The following is a 15,971-nucleotide window of genomic DNA, read 5'->3' on the forward strand; positions in this document are numbered from 1 at the left end:
ATATTTTATACATAGATCTTGTTATTCATTTCCTTTCCTTTTCAATTCAAATCCTTGTATTTTAAAATTTTATTTTAATACTTGTTTCAATAAATATTTAAATTCTACAATATATTTATTGCCCTGCTCCTTCTACATAAACATTTGCCTGCTTCGACTGAAAATATATTTTGACTGTAGTGGCAGATGTTTTTGTGTAGACATAGTCATTGTTTTATTTATTCATATATTCTACTATTATTTATTTAAATGTACTAAGTATAAAGCACCTTGCTGTTTGTCATGAGTGATACATATATGAATCAAATGCCATCCCAAATTATGGAGAAATGAGACATATCGACACATGATTAGTATCAGAGACAAGAAATATTCTACTACATTATGAAAATATAAATGTATTCAGAAGAGAAAGATATCACATCACATTGAGACAAAGTTATAGTAGGTCTTGAAGGGTAGATACTATTGCAACCATTAGAGTAGCTGATGAACATAGAAAAACACACAATAAAACAAGGAACAGTGGGGCATAATCAGACAAGGGGGGAACAATTTACCTGGATGTAGTGCACCGGACTGAAGAACGGTTGAAGGAGAAGCAAATGAGAAGTAGAGTTACGGTAGGCAAGGGCTTTTCCTTACAGAAAAAGCAGTACTTTACTTGAGTCAGAATCCCAAAGCTGTGTCTCATGGGGCAGGGTTTTAACAAGTCTTATTGATTCTAAGTTTCTTTATAAGATGGTACTGATAATGCTGTGACAAGCAAGATTTGAATAAAAATGAGACAAAATGAACAGTTCTGAATAACCTGTGTTTATTTCAGCCTCTGAAAGTATAAGTAAGGCATGCCACAGCAGGTCCTAATATAGCAGGTCTTAAAAGTTTGGAGATTGGAGATACAGAGAGAAGTTAAGTGGCTATTGCAGTAGCTCAGAGAAGAAAAACAAACACACACATAACCGACAACAATAACAAAACAAACAGAAGGACAGGGTTATCAGATACAAAAAGAAAATTGGCAATCCAAATATATTTGAAGATCAAGGAAAAAAACTGGTCCCAGTTTCCTCTGAGCTTGAGACTGAGTCCCTGGGGAAGCTACAGAATGACTATGGAAAAAAGAATATCAGGAGAAGAGCTGATTTAGAAAGGAGAATTCAATTTCACTCTATTCGACAAGCAATTTTTCTGTGATTGTCAATGGAGGGTTTCCATTCCCTTGAGGGAATCAGGAAAATTAGTAGGATCATTTTTGGCTATCAAAATCACTAGGAAATATTATTGTCATTTATTGGGCAAGGGATCAAAGATGGTGAATGTACAACACACTGAAAATAAAAATTGTCCTATTTCCTATGTGACTATCGAATATCTCGCTGGGCATTTATATTGATGAAAAAACCCTTGTATATATTTATCTGAAATCAGAACTTAACTCAATTTCACATCTAAAGACAAAGCATTTCACACATGGTTTTAAGAAATACTAAGTTTTCCATGAATATAATTTTTTCGTTATTGTTCATAATAGTACTAAAACTTGTTCACCACTTCAGAAAAATCAAGCCATCAACAGCAATTACACTTGTTATTTTAGAGTTGCCAGCACAGCATACCTGCATCAGTCTGTATTTTTAGATATTTTATTTCCAATGATTCATTATGAGTAAAACCATCTGTTTCTTCAAATATAGTTGTGCCCAAATCATTCGCATATTGAACTGATTTTTTTTTACATTTTAAATTATTCTCCTGTTATTTCTCATTAACATTAGAGTCAGGGCATTACATTTGACTTGTTATAAAAAAGGAGGGCACTGACCAGAGCCAATGCTATACATTCAAGATTATTTCAAACAGTCCTTAAAGGTACAATTTTCTATGAGTCACTTAAGTAAAAGGGCAGAAATAGAGGTACATAGGTGACTTCTATAGTTAAGTGGATTCAATCTGGTCAAGCTGGCCTACTCACTGTGGCGCACGCCTGTCTCTTGCATTCACTAGCATACAAACATTATTGCCTCTCCTCTACCTCTCTTCTAGCCTTCATCCAGAGCCAATCTGAATCCCAGCTTCCTTGTGGAGGCCCCCTCTGAAGATATTTAGAGGTCTCACTTGCATTTTTATGCAATTATTTTCATGGTATATTCATATATATATATATCAATGTATTTTTCCCATCCCATCAGGATTTTGAATCCTGTGACATACTCTTACAACTCAGTTCTATCCCTCGTAATACTTAACTCTGACTAAGCGTAGTCAGTATTTATCCATTAACTAGTTGCTTCACAGTAAAGTAGTGGTCTTTGACTTTTTAAATATTGGAATATTTATTTTCAACACAATATAATGCAAAGCCATTACAGTAACCTCCATCGCTGAAACACCACCAACAACAAAAACAGAGCTGCACTGGTCGTATTGCATCATAGTTTATAACACATAGAAGTAAAAGTCATTTCAGGATCTGACTGACTCAAATTACTTTCAGAAATATAAGAATATAGAAATCTAATGATTTTTATTTATGCCATGAAGAAAAGAAATGTACCGCCAGAAGAAAAAAATAGAAAGAAGAAAGAGAGAAGAAAAGCAGAGAGAGGGAAGGAAAGGTAAAAGAAAGAAAAGGGAAGGAGGGGGGAATCTCATAAAAAGTAAGGGCTCAAGCCCCTTTTCATATTCAGAGGAAGAAAGAGATTTAGTAAGCATTGATTTTTTAAAAAAAGATCTGCACTTGACAACATGAAAAGTGGATTTGCATTGTTTAGAACAGGAGAAATGACTCCTTAAGGTGGACTATGGAAGTAAAGAACTTTCAAATTATCAGACTCCCCACCTTGTTATAATAAGACAGCACACAGACTCCTGTCAGACCAGATTCCACTGTGAATCTGCAAGTGTTAAATCTGAGGATCTTAACAAGTTTAAATGGATCAGACCCACAGCCTGTCACTTGCCATCAGTTATAATGTCCCATAGATGCCATGACAACTTGCCATGATAATTTATCTTAGGAAGTAAAGCAGAAAAAACACTTTTGATGATTTCTGCATGCCAATTTTACTAAGTTATTTTATGTATCTCTTAAATTTTTCTATCATTTATAAAGAATATTATATATCTACAGATATTCATAACAAGTGTGCAAACAGTACTTTGACATGCTTTATTTTTAATAAGTCCTAATATTATTTATTACACCAAATAATATTTTGATGAAAATAATACAGGAATAAATTTAAAAAGCATATCATTGATAAATCAGCTGAGAGAGCTTAAGTATTAGTATAAGCAAAGACTAATCTTTTGCCATTAACTGTGACTCAAATTGTTTTCAGTTAGCAGAGAGGTTAGACAATTATAAATGCTTTGTCATACAAAGTCTAGAGGGAACATTTGAAATATTTAATCCCCAATAATAGTAACACTTTATTCATTCTTAAGCAAATGAATATGACATTCTCTGATATTCAGATGGTGTCTGGAAGTATTTTAATCTGACAGCCTTGACTTTCCCATGGGTAAACTATCCATGTGCCATGAATCTTCACAGCAGCTATTAAGATGACTTCAAGTATGTGAGGTGAGCCCACAGAAACAATGAACAAATGCCTTTAAGGGTTACACTTGTTAGAGCCTTTCACGAGCTCTCTAAAGGACAAATGATTAGTTTATTTTGTTAACATTGATTGAAAACAAATGTTGTATGCAAAAGTAAATCAATAGAAGCCAGCTTTTTACTCATTACAGGGCTGAGTCTATTTCTGACAAGAGACTGAAAATATATAGAACACATTTTTTTCAATTGATCCTAGTACTAGCCAAAATTCAATCTCTCTCTAATGTTTACTTATTAAGCCTATTGCTGAAAAATTGCTACTTGAAACAGGTCAACAGTATAATATATTCAAATTGTGATTGATAACACAAAAAAATTCACCAGAGAGAGCTTAAGTATTCATGGAAATTGTGTAATTAAAGGCCTTTTTTTTTCTTTTTTGCCTTTGTGATTCAGAGTTTCTTTTAGTGTGAAGAGAGGTTAGCCAATTATAAATGATTCTAAGATTAGATAGATGTTGGAGATAGCTACTTAGATATTTATAGAAAGCACAAACCTATTTTAAGATGGGTAATTTAAGCAATTCTATGTTGTAAACACCCACCAGATTATTAATTAAAAGTCAAAGTAAAATAATTATGCCTAGAATTATAAAGCAGATTAATATGACTCTTATTAGCACAACTTCATGAATAAACTTTATTTTTATTCATAATTTTTATCTCTTCTATATTGCTTCAACCTATAGAATGCTTTATTTTCCTGCATCCTGAATCACCCCATCAGTGATGCGCTCATGCAAGATTAAAAATCTGTAGCCCATATGGCCAAAATCATACTTTCAAAGAATAGAAAATTAAGGCTTAGAGTTAGTGACTGTCTCAGATTGGATAGTTGGTTAGTGAATAGTAGGAATCTAAAGTACATTTCCTTAATTGATAAGGATGGTAATTTTAATGATTTCTAAGGTTACATTTAATCAAAAAAGTCGATAATTTAACCACACAATGAAGACTACTCATTTTACATCATTTGTATATAGAAAGCTATAGATGGATATATAAAAATAGATAAATATATAAGATTTTATATATATATATATATATATATAGCCATTACACACACATATATACATGTGTGTGTATATATAGATATGTATATATGTAATGGATAGATAAGGGTATACATATATATGCACATATGTATATGCAAAATAGACCGAATATTTGCAAACCCCCCCCAAATTTATATGTTGAAATCCTTTTCCCCAATTTGATGATATTAAATGGTGGGGCCTTAGGGAGAGACTTACATCATAAGGATAAAGTACTTGTGAATGGAATTAGTGACCTTATAAAAGGAACCCCAGAGAGTTCTTTCTTTCTCTCTCACTTTCTTCCATACAATAAGTCAGCAGTGAGCAAACTGGGAAAAGGCCTTCACCTTGCTGGCACCCTGATATCAGACTCCCAGCTTCCAGAACTGAGAGAAATAAATTTTTGTCAGTCTATGCTACTTTGTTTTTGCTATAGCAGCTCAAACTAAGACAAAAAATACATAAATATAGATATATATGTATAACCCTTGACACTCAAAAAGAATATGCTATGATAACTTTGGAATCCTTATCAACAAATATCATGGTAAATATAATTTCCAAAGATCATAGAGTATGATAAAATAACAACAAAAAAGTTATACACAATGAAATATAAATGAGAGCAATTGTGTATGCAATAGAGTAGCAGAAAATAATGAACAAATAGCTAATATTTGTTAATATTTGAACACACAGCTAATAAGGTGTGTGCATAGGATGAAGGCTTAAATTCAAGCTCATACTCCTTGTGGTATCCAGGACTCAAATTCAATCTAGCAAAACTTGACAAATTACTAGATGAGACATTGTAATGGACTGTATCAAGATCACCTGAAATTAAATGATAACGCTGACCATGAAATACACAAATGCCAATGATTTTCTATTTAGACATATTGACTTCTTTAGGTTTGCTTTTATAATATCCATATCCTCATTTCTAAGTTTATGATCCATTTGCACCAGGTCTTCCATTCCCCACACTAAAAGTAAAAAATACAGACAAGCCACTATCCTTCTATTTCCTGAATTCCATCTCAATTTTCTCCAAGTACCAATAAAACTATTTCTGCCAGAATATTTGTTTTATATGTGTATTTTTCTCTCAGCTCCATGAATTGATTTTTCTAACTTTCTCTTCAGCATAAATACAATATATGCAGTCTGCTCTCAAGCTGCATATGCTGACAGGCAAAAGGAATAGTATACTAAAGAAAATCTATAAATAACTCAGAAATCCTAATTTTAGTCAATAGTTTTAACCTACTCCTCCTCACAAAGGCACTTAAAATTGAATGGCAAGTTGATTAATTTAAGTTTACTTCACTGTCTCCTGTAGGCATTAATGACCATGAAAATATCAAAAGTTGTGAGGAGAAAGTGAATAAATACAAACAAAAAGCCCTATAACTGAAAACAAGGTAATCTACAGTTAAATATTACAAAGCTGACTATATATTATTTTATAGCAGAAAGTATTGGAAAATCATGTAGGAAAACTTTTTAGAGTATTATTATTTCATGAAATTGAAGTATATTTATAAAAGAAAATTTCTTTAAAAATATTTACTTAATCCTGAGAAAAAATATCTAAGATAAAGGGTGGCAGATGTAATTTTAGAGTGACTAGTTATTACTATACAGTGAGAAGCAGAAGGTATTGTACTGCCAGCTCTGACAGGTGGCAAAAGACAATTGACAAAACCATCTTTAAAAAAGGTAGAAGAATTTGATGTTCAAAGTTATAGGCTGGTCAGCTTTTATCTAGTAACTTGAACAGCGTTAAGAGTCCTCATTAAACAGGCGTAGCACACAATGTGTAAGTCACAGCTGACCAAGTGAAATTGATGAATGATGAGTGACTCACTAGAGAATAGGTGAAGCACAGACAATACACTATTCGAACTATGACAAATTTAAAGATGTCTAATCAGGCAAATATTCAGCATCACCTGGGAAGATTTAATTCAATGTAATTAAATTATTTCTTATACTTTTTAAAACAAAACATTTAAAAATAACAAAAACTATAAAATAAACAAGTGAAACAGTTGTTTTTAGGTCATATCCTGTTCCTTCAATCTTCCCTCCCTATCTCTTCAGATCTTTACTCAGAAGTCATTGAATAAACCCTTCTTTGGCTACTCAATCTAAAATTTCATCCCTACCTCATACAATTCCTTATCTGTTTCCCCTGATCTGCTTATTTCCCCTTAACATTTAACTATCCTAATATATATTACTGATTCATCTTCATTATCTGTCTTCCATACCACTATGCAAATTTGATGAAGTCAGGATTCTTGCCACCATGTTTACCAGTGATAGCAGGTACTGATAAATGAATGAAAGAATGAAGGGCATTTGGTCTCCATTGCTATTAGGCATGTAAGCTCTCCATCTGGTAGTTACTTTTCCTTGCTAGTTCAACTCAAATAAGAGGTAGACTTTACATTAACATGTTCTTCGTCGATATATACCTCAAGCAGAACAGAAGGTTTGATCAAACAATACCACAAAACATTGGGGTAAATCATATATCCTGTCCTCTACAAGAGGGACCTATTCTCCTCTGTAAACTAAACCAGGTGACTTTTTTTCCTACTTAACTACCCTCTAATGGTACAGCTGAGTGTTGGTTACCTTAATTTGATCCTCAACTGTCGACAACTCAATGTCACTGGTATAAATGATGATCGAAACAGAGGTGGCAATTAGTGCCCTCTGGGCTGAATCAACAAAAAAGGTTGTTGTGGTAATGTTTTTCAATCAGAAATAACCCAACAAGTAAACAAAGTCATGCATCTAAAATAGAAATTACATGCATCCTAGAATTAATACAGAAAAATAAAATAGGGTATTGCTGCTTGTCCTCCTCTGGATAATGACACCCCTAGAAGCAGGCCTTAAGGTAAGCCCCTAAAAAATAATTTGTGAGGGATCCTTCCTGGCACCCTGAGGTAAGTGTGGCAATAGAACCATGAGTAGAGAAAGCAGAGAAAAGCAATATGGCAAATGAGCGAGTTGGGTGCTAACCACTGTGCATGAGTTTGCCTCTTTAAGGTTCTCACCTCGGTTGGAAGCAAATAAATGGAAGGAACCCTATGAAGTGCCTCTACTAACTCACACCTCATTAAAATTGTCAGAGGTGAAACCTTGGATCCATCATACCAGAGTAAAGAGGTGTCCCATGGAAGAAGAGGCCCAAGCCCCCAGAGGAGGGGCCAGTCTTTAGACATTCTAAAATATCTGTTTAAGAAAAAAGAAAAGATAAAATTCTTGATATTTTTGCTAACCTTTCTTTGATTATTTGTTCTGTCTACAGGATAGAGAGACAACTCCTTAGCAAAGTATTCCCTGGGCTATCACCTTTTCTGTCAATAGGTCTTACTACTGGTTTTGTCCTCCTAAACTTTGTTTGGTGCTGTATATGATTTCTGAATTTGCAGAAGCTGGTCTCTCAGATCACCTACAGGGTACAACTAATGGCTCTGCACTCAGAGATCCCATGCTTCTTTTCTTACCCAGCCCTGTACTGGACATTATGTATAAGGCAACAGTCCATTTTGACTTGTCAATCCTCACTGTTACAGTGGTTGCTTATGACTTTTTTCGCCTGGTGATCCGCTGTTGTATACATACTGCCAAACTTTACAGTGACATATACATATGTATAAACCTTGCATCTGAAATGTCACCCTGATTCAACAGCAAGTAGGTTGAGGACTAAGTCGCCCCTCCTCCAATAGATATGAAAGGACAAAATTGACAGGGGGCAATATGTAACAGAGTAGTCACCGCTCCTCCCATAAATACGGAAGCCTAAAATTGAGAGTGGGGGATATGTAACAGATGGAATAGCCTAAAAAAGTTTTCTGTCTTTTTAAAAATTCCCTCACTCTTTTGGGAATTGAGACCTGCATCCCTGCCTGGGGCTATTGGTCCGGAGGGCCAGGGGAGTGTCTTTTGCTGTTTGTATCCTAAGAGAAGGCTCAGCTGAAATGTGAGGCCTGGGATGGAGGCCTGGTGCCTGGCTGGTGGAGGTCTCAGGAGGCCTCCCAGGTGGGAGGAGGTCATGACTTTGTCTTTGGCAGAGATGAGATGATTAGAATTATTAACTGTAGTTAGACGATAATAGTCTAGAACTGAGGGCCCTCCCTTTAAAAGCTCTGTAAATTTCTGCTGATGTACAGGATTTTGGACTTTGAGACAATAGTCTACATTTTTCCCCTTTTGCAACAAAGGAATAAATTTCCCTTTCCTTTTCCTAAAAAAAAATATATATATATGTATATTCCTTATGACAAAAATAGGTGGAACTGAGAGGTGTTTTAGGTCAAGTGAGGCATTAGATCTTTCCAGTTTGTCACAATGCCTGCCACTTCTAAGTGAGACCAGATATTATAGCCTAGACTCAGTTTGGAGCTATTTGGTTTTATTACCCTGACACATTTTACTCATTTACAACCTGCCTTTCTCTATTAAGATTTGAATTTGTAAATCTGTTCATAAATGAATTAATGCTGTATCGATGGACTAACATATGAATTAGTTATGTCTTGCAGTGTGACAAATTACTCCAAAACTTGGCATCTTAAAACAGTAAACATTTATTGTCTCACATAATTTCTATGGGTCTGGAATCTGGGAGCAACTATGTGGGTGGTTCTAGTTTGGAATCTCTCTTGAGGTTGCTTTAAAGCGGTTGTCTTGTGTTATATAGTATCTCAAGTCCTGACTGGAGCAAGAGTTTCTGCTTTCAATGACTCTCTCACATGGCTGTTGGCTGGAGATCTCAGTTCCTCTCTGTATGTATTTCTCCACTGGGCTGCTTAGGTGCCCTCATAACATGTCAGCTGGCTTTGCCCAAAGAGAGTGCAAGGAATAAGGCTCATGGTATTCAGGATCTTGTCTTTGAAGTCACACATCATCACTTCTGGCTCATTCTATTCCATTAAAAATGAATCTCTAAGTTCAGCCCACATTCAAAGGGAAGAAAGCTAAATTGGACTTATTGAAAGGAGAAATATCAAAGTGTTTATTAATCTTATCGTCTTGGTCTTGAGGTCCTAGGCTTGGCTGAATCGTCAAATAATTGCTTCATTTTGATCCGGGCACTATTCCAACTAAAACTAGGAGCTTCAAGTAGTTACAATTTATAATACTTGAGGTTTAAAAATTTGTGCTAGGTATCCAAAGAGACTTTTTAACTCAGTTTTAAGAAAATCATTCTTAAATTTTAGTGAAACATAAACTTTCAATTACTTAACATAAATGACGTATATAAGTCTCCTGGGGGAGCTGCCAAACACTTGTATTCACTAGTCACTTCCTAGCACGATTATTGGTTTTCGAGATATGAAATTTCAGTGTCATTGTAGGCAAATTTCTTCTTAAATATTTGTAACTGCAATCATCAGTAATCCCCTGGATAGTAGTGAGGTTCCTGTGTTTTACTTTTTTATTGCTTTTTTTTTTATATGACTGTAATATTTAGCCTCAGCAGGAAGTAGATGGTCATCACCCTTTTTTCCATTCTCAAAAAGAAAGAGTGGAAGTGTTGAAAGAAAGAAAGAAAGCCTGAACAGAAGACTAAGTTTAGAGCCAAGTCAGGAAACTTTGTAAATATAGATTCCTCCTCTGTTCTCTTTGGGGATATTCTTTAAATTTTAAACCCCTGAACTGCTAGATGTATTTTGATATATCCAGTTAATATACTGCCAGTAGAGGCATTAATAGGTTTTGCTATGTTTTATTTTTATTTTTCAGGGTTATTCAAATTATGGTGGCAGGGAAGGATATTCATATTATACATAGCCATTCACTCACTAAGAGAATTTTAATTTATTCAGGGTCAGGTTCCTCTACAGAGCTATTATCATCTTTTATCTATAGCACTGACACAATCTAGGCATTATAATTTCATCCAAATTTTCCTTTTTTTTTTTTTTTTTCTTTCAGAGACAGGGTCTCATTCTGTTTTCCAGGCTGGAGTGCAATGGCATTATCATAGATCACTGTAACCTCAAACTTCTGGGCTCAAGTGATCCTCTTGCCTCAGCTTTCTGAGTACCTGAGACTATAGGTGCATGCCACCATGCTCAGCTAATTTTTCTATTTTTTTGTAGAGATGAGATCTCACTCTTGTTTAGGCTGGTCTCAAACTCCTGACCTCAAGCAATCCTCCTGCCTTGGCTTCCCAGAGTGCTAGGATTATAGGCATGAGCCACCATGCCTGGCCCCACCCAAACTTTCCTTCTTCCATTTTATCAGTTAACAAAACTAACTGATTTTATTTTTTTCTAAAATGGCTTACCTGCTCCATTTTTTGAGAATGTATTCATAGCATTGAAAACTGTAAGTTTATTATTCACACAGAACAGGGTCAATAGCAATCATATTAGCAGAAATAAACTTTTAAAAATTTTACAAATATTTTTACAAGACAATAATTCTTACATATTTTTTTCACCTAAAAAGTCATAAACTTTTCTCGAAATGTTATGCCAGATTCTTTACACATATCCTCTAATTTACTGAGTTCCTTAGTTATAGTATTAGCTAGTTTGGGTTGATTTCATGAAGTATAATGGAATTTGATTTTTGAAAACACAATGTGAGTTGTGATTTGGGGATTGTTGCAGTTTATTCAACCACTTTCAGAATTTAAACTCTGCTTATTGTTATTAAGATGATTTAAAATATGTACAAGTACACATAAAACAAAATTTTCTTCTTAATTTGGCAATGCTAAGTAACATAAAATAATCTTTTTTATTGCATAGGCCCTACAGAACAATTGTAAATAAATTCCTACTCTAAAATAACCTATTTGTCTAGTATGACCCTTTTGTTTTTTTTATGTATATATTTAAATTATATAAATATATATTGTTATATATATATATAATTTTATATGTAACTTATGGACACACAAAATGAAAAAAATGTTGATATAATGCTATATGAACACAGAAATAGCCCAAAGGATAGAAAGAAAATTGGAGAATTTTAAATTCCTCATCTGGAGAAAAACTATTTTTAAAAAACACTAATTCTAAGAAATAATTTAGAAAAAGAATATTAGTGAAAGTGATAGCAGAAAGATGGTAAGAAAACACATCAGCAAAAGAACACTACTAAAACATCTGATCCAGTATCACTTCAGATACCTGGAAATGCCTAACTAGGTAAAATTAGACAGTGCTTTAAGGATCACATTAAGAGGCATCAGATTCTAATTTTGACATTTGAGTAAAACTTAGTGCATTCACATAATTCCAAGTGATCCTGACAACTTTGTTATATAGGCAGATATATTTAATATCTGCATTTCCCAGTTATAAAAATTGGCATCGAGGTTTCTTAGCACTTAATAATTGGTTGAACAATGGCCTTTTCTTTCTCTCCCTCACAAGAGAAAGAAAGATTCATTCTGTCTTAAATAATCATTTGTAATATTCAAACCTCATTCACTTTCATTCAGATATGTTTATTGTATCTGGAAATCAAAGGTAAAAAATTTTTTTCTGTCTAGAAAATGAATTTTCAAGTCTGGTTTGATTAACAACTGTTTACTTATAAACTTATACACTCATGAACATTCACTACCAAAAACAAAACAAAACAAACAAACAAAAAAATCCTCACATTACACCTGAGAAATGGTGAAAGGGCTGAAACATTGTAGAACATAGAATTAAAACAACTAACTTATTATCTACATAATCTTTTAAAAACATATTCAAATTGACATAAATAGTATAACTTTTGAAAGTCATCCTGACTATATTATAATATTCAGAATTGCAAATAATACATCATTTTTCTGATTTCCTGTAACCAAATGTAACTATTGAGATTCTATGTGGATTATCCAATCCTCACACTGCTGATTTACCACAACTTCAGTTTACAGCCAGCCATTCACTAAAACAACAAACAAACAAACAAACAAACAAACAAAAAGCTGAGCCACACTCATCAGAGAGAATATTTTTATGGTGTCTACTCTTACATCTTTTGTATAATTCAAACTATCTTTTTAACCTAAAACTTATATTTCAAAAATAGTATCTAATATCAATATAGTAGAAGTTATTTGGGATATATATATATATATATATATATATCTGTATAGTAGATGTTCTATGGAAGCCATACCTCCCTTTTAGCTTCCTAATCATTTTACTTGCCCAGCACCTTTTTTTTCCCCAGAAGATTGAGCAAAAAGAATGAAAACAAGACTCAAATCAGTAAAATCTATACCCACTCCTAAATATGAGAAGCATTATTTGAGGGAGAATAATTTTAATCATTGGTCAAATGGACCCTGTTGTCTTCTCTCTTGATTTATCTCTGTGGATCAAGCTATCCTTTATAAGCATAGATAAGCCAGATTTAACTTTATTATGACAAATACACAAGGCCCTTACACTTTAGAGTCCTGCAGAATGCAGAAAATAATAAACCTAAAATAATACAAGTCACAGTAAGCCAATAATCAATAACAATAAAGTTAGTATTGCTAACAGCACTAATTCTCTGATGTGGGTAATCTTACAAGTCTGTTTGCTAGAGTTAAAAGAAAAAAAAAAAGAACTTCATAGAGATGTGCAATTTGAATGTGGTTTTGGTGTTAATGGAGCAGTAACTTTCCTAAGCTTTTAACAGGTCATAATTAATCAATCCCCAATCAATACAACTATCCTAGCTATAGAATCATTGCACTTACCCATGATGGTTAGGGCTGTAGCTTTTGTTAATTCTTCTTTCATTGACTCTATTACTTCTAAATTACCACCATCCAGGTTGCATCTATTTATGGTTCCATTTCCCGAACTGATCCAATAAAGCTTGTTTTCCACGTAGTCTATCGATAGACCTGTAATTAAATTTTACAACTTAAACTTCATGGTAGCCACTTAAATTGTAATATTCACCTATCGCCACTGGATTTGAGGGGAAAAATAAGTTGGAAGCTCAGAGTTTGTATCAAAAAATAAGATATGGTTAATAGAGGGGTAGACATATGCTGTTTTAACTGAGAAACATTATGGTTTTACAGGCACTTAACAGTTATCTTTGTTGATTACTCAAATAATCTTGTGCCATTGAGAGGAATGACTGCTCCATTTTACAGATAAGGAAAATAATACCTAGAATAGTTAAGAAGTCTGTGTTCATAGCTAGTAAGGAATGTTCCAGATATTTTTAGAAAGTTTCTATTTCCAAATTGAATGCCTGCCCTCTTCATTATACCGTAACTTTGCCTCAGAAAGTTTTAAAGTGTAATGACTCATTTGGGATACTAATTTTACTGATGAAATTAATAATTTCTCCTCTATTTTCAGTAAAATTTACTTTAGGCATTTATATATTTAAATTGGTGATTTCTACCCTTTTCAAGTAAATCCCAAAGTAGAAGATTTTCAACAATGAGTAATTTTACTAAAGCATAGAATTAAATTATGCTCATTTGGAGGCTGACATGGGGAAAATAATCCATTAAGCAAGTGAGTAAATCAAGAGAATGGGTTAAAATCCTAATCCTCACATGGCACAATGTGTTACTGGAAGTTATGCTAGGCTTTATTTTATTTTATGGACAATTTCACATGTTATAGTGGTGGTCATTTTTTTCAAAGGTCTCAGAACATGTACTTTTTCTTTGCTATGGTTCTCAGCATATATCTACTTAATTACTGACATGATCACAAGGATTAGAGTCTGCATTGTAACAATAACTCCATGGCACTATTTTGGCCTTCTGTGATCCATAAATACTCATGGAAAAGCATATATGGACATAAACTCAGGCACACAATGCAACAAACTATTCCTGGGATCACTTGCAGAGAATGATGTGAATAAACCACAAATAATTCCTTCTCTTTAAAAAAAAGAATTGAAAGAGAGGAAGGAAGGAAGGAAGGAAGGAAGGAAGGAAGGAAGGAAGGAAGGAAGGAAGGAAGGAAGGAAGGAAGGAAGGAAGGAAGGAAGGAAGGAAGGAAGGAAGGGAGGAAGAGAGGGAGGGAGGAAGGGAGGAAGAGAGGGAGGGAGGGAGGGAGGGAGATGACTGAGAATCACATGAGTTCAAGTGCATTGAGAGAGGGTCAAACATAGCCTAAACAATTGTCAACCATGGAAATTCCTAGGCCACAGAGAGTCATTGATTTATCAGACCAGTCTTAATCAAGTAAAAATAAACCAACAAGTTTGTACAATATATCAGCTACTTATTAATTGGTATGTTTTGCTAATAGAAATCTAGAAGTTTTATCAGAAAAATCACAATACATAAAAATAGACATTGTGGGGAGGCAGTTTTCAGAATTTTTGATAATCAGGGTAGGTAATGGACTTTAATTACTATGGAAAAATAGTCAAATAAAAACTCTCACAGCCATACTGTAAGGCATAATATTTTCAGGGTGAAAGTTATTCACATTTCAATTTTTTATGAGAGAAAGTTAGGCTATTCCATAGGTATCTAAGCCATTTCACTTAATTTCAAAATAAGTGGCCCATTTTACCATCTGCTAAGTTACCTGTCTAAAGTATGTAATTCCATCTTTAATCAGTAATAAAGAATATCTTTACTACAGATTTATGGGACAAAATATAACCCCAAAATTACTATTACCAGATTTTCCTCAAGAATTGAATTAATATTTGAACATGGATCCCATGAAGGGGCTGACAATTGTGCATCATGCTTCTTCCTGGGGCATGTTTATAAAATTTAAAGTAAAAAATTTTTAAAAAAATTAACAAATATATTTATGGAGAATTCCCTTTAAAATATGTAGTTTATCTATTCCTCTAAGTTTTCTAAATTTTATCTCTCAATCAAGCCAAACCATCAGAGACCTATCAGTATTTTTAGATTGCTGTGTTTCGTTCCTCCCTCATTCTGTTGCTGAGTTGAGCTCTGGCATTGTGCCCTTGATTTGAATGAAAGATATTATAAGAAGTAGCCATAGGAAACCCACTGTTATACTTCCTGGGATAGTGTCTGAAAGTAGTACATCACATAGTGACCTCTTTATCCACAGACCCACGAGAGAAATTTCTTTTAGGGCTCAGTGCCAGAAAAAGCTATATGTGGAGAATATAAAACTTTAACCGATCATATATCTCTCCTTGCTTTGGCTGCAAAGAAACTGAAGAGTCAGATTTGTGACCCATCTCCAGCAGTTGTAAAGGAACTGCATTTATGCTACCAACTTTACTCCTGACTTCAATAGACTAATCTATTATTCTCATTCACCTGGATTTTTAAAATCAATGTTCTTGTCTGGTCTT

The 15,971-nt window shown here is 33.8% G+C and overlaps 1 protein-coding gene across 2 annotated transcripts in view; it reads right to left on the reverse strand.

The window, feature by feature from the left end:
- Nucleotides 1-15,971, reverse strand: part of LRP1B (LDL receptor related protein 1B) — a 1,745,675-nt gene that overhangs the window by 510,379 nt on the left and 1,219,325 nt on the right. For both annotated transcript variants that reach the window (XM_020288518.2, XM_076005497.1), the window contains exon 32: nucleotides 13,399-13,548. In XM_020288518.2, the coding sequence (XP_020144107.2) occupies nucleotides 13,399-13,548 (150 nt within the window). The remainder of the gene's footprint in view (nucleotides 1-13,398; nucleotides 13,549-15,971) is intronic.

Source organism: Microcebus murinus, chromosome 8 (assembly GCF_040939455.1).
Source record: "Microcebus murinus isolate Inina chromosome 8, M.murinus_Inina_mat1.0, whole genome shotgun sequence".
Lineage (NCBI taxonomy): Eukaryota > Metazoa > Chordata > Mammalia > Primates > Cheirogaleidae > Microcebus > Microcebus murinus.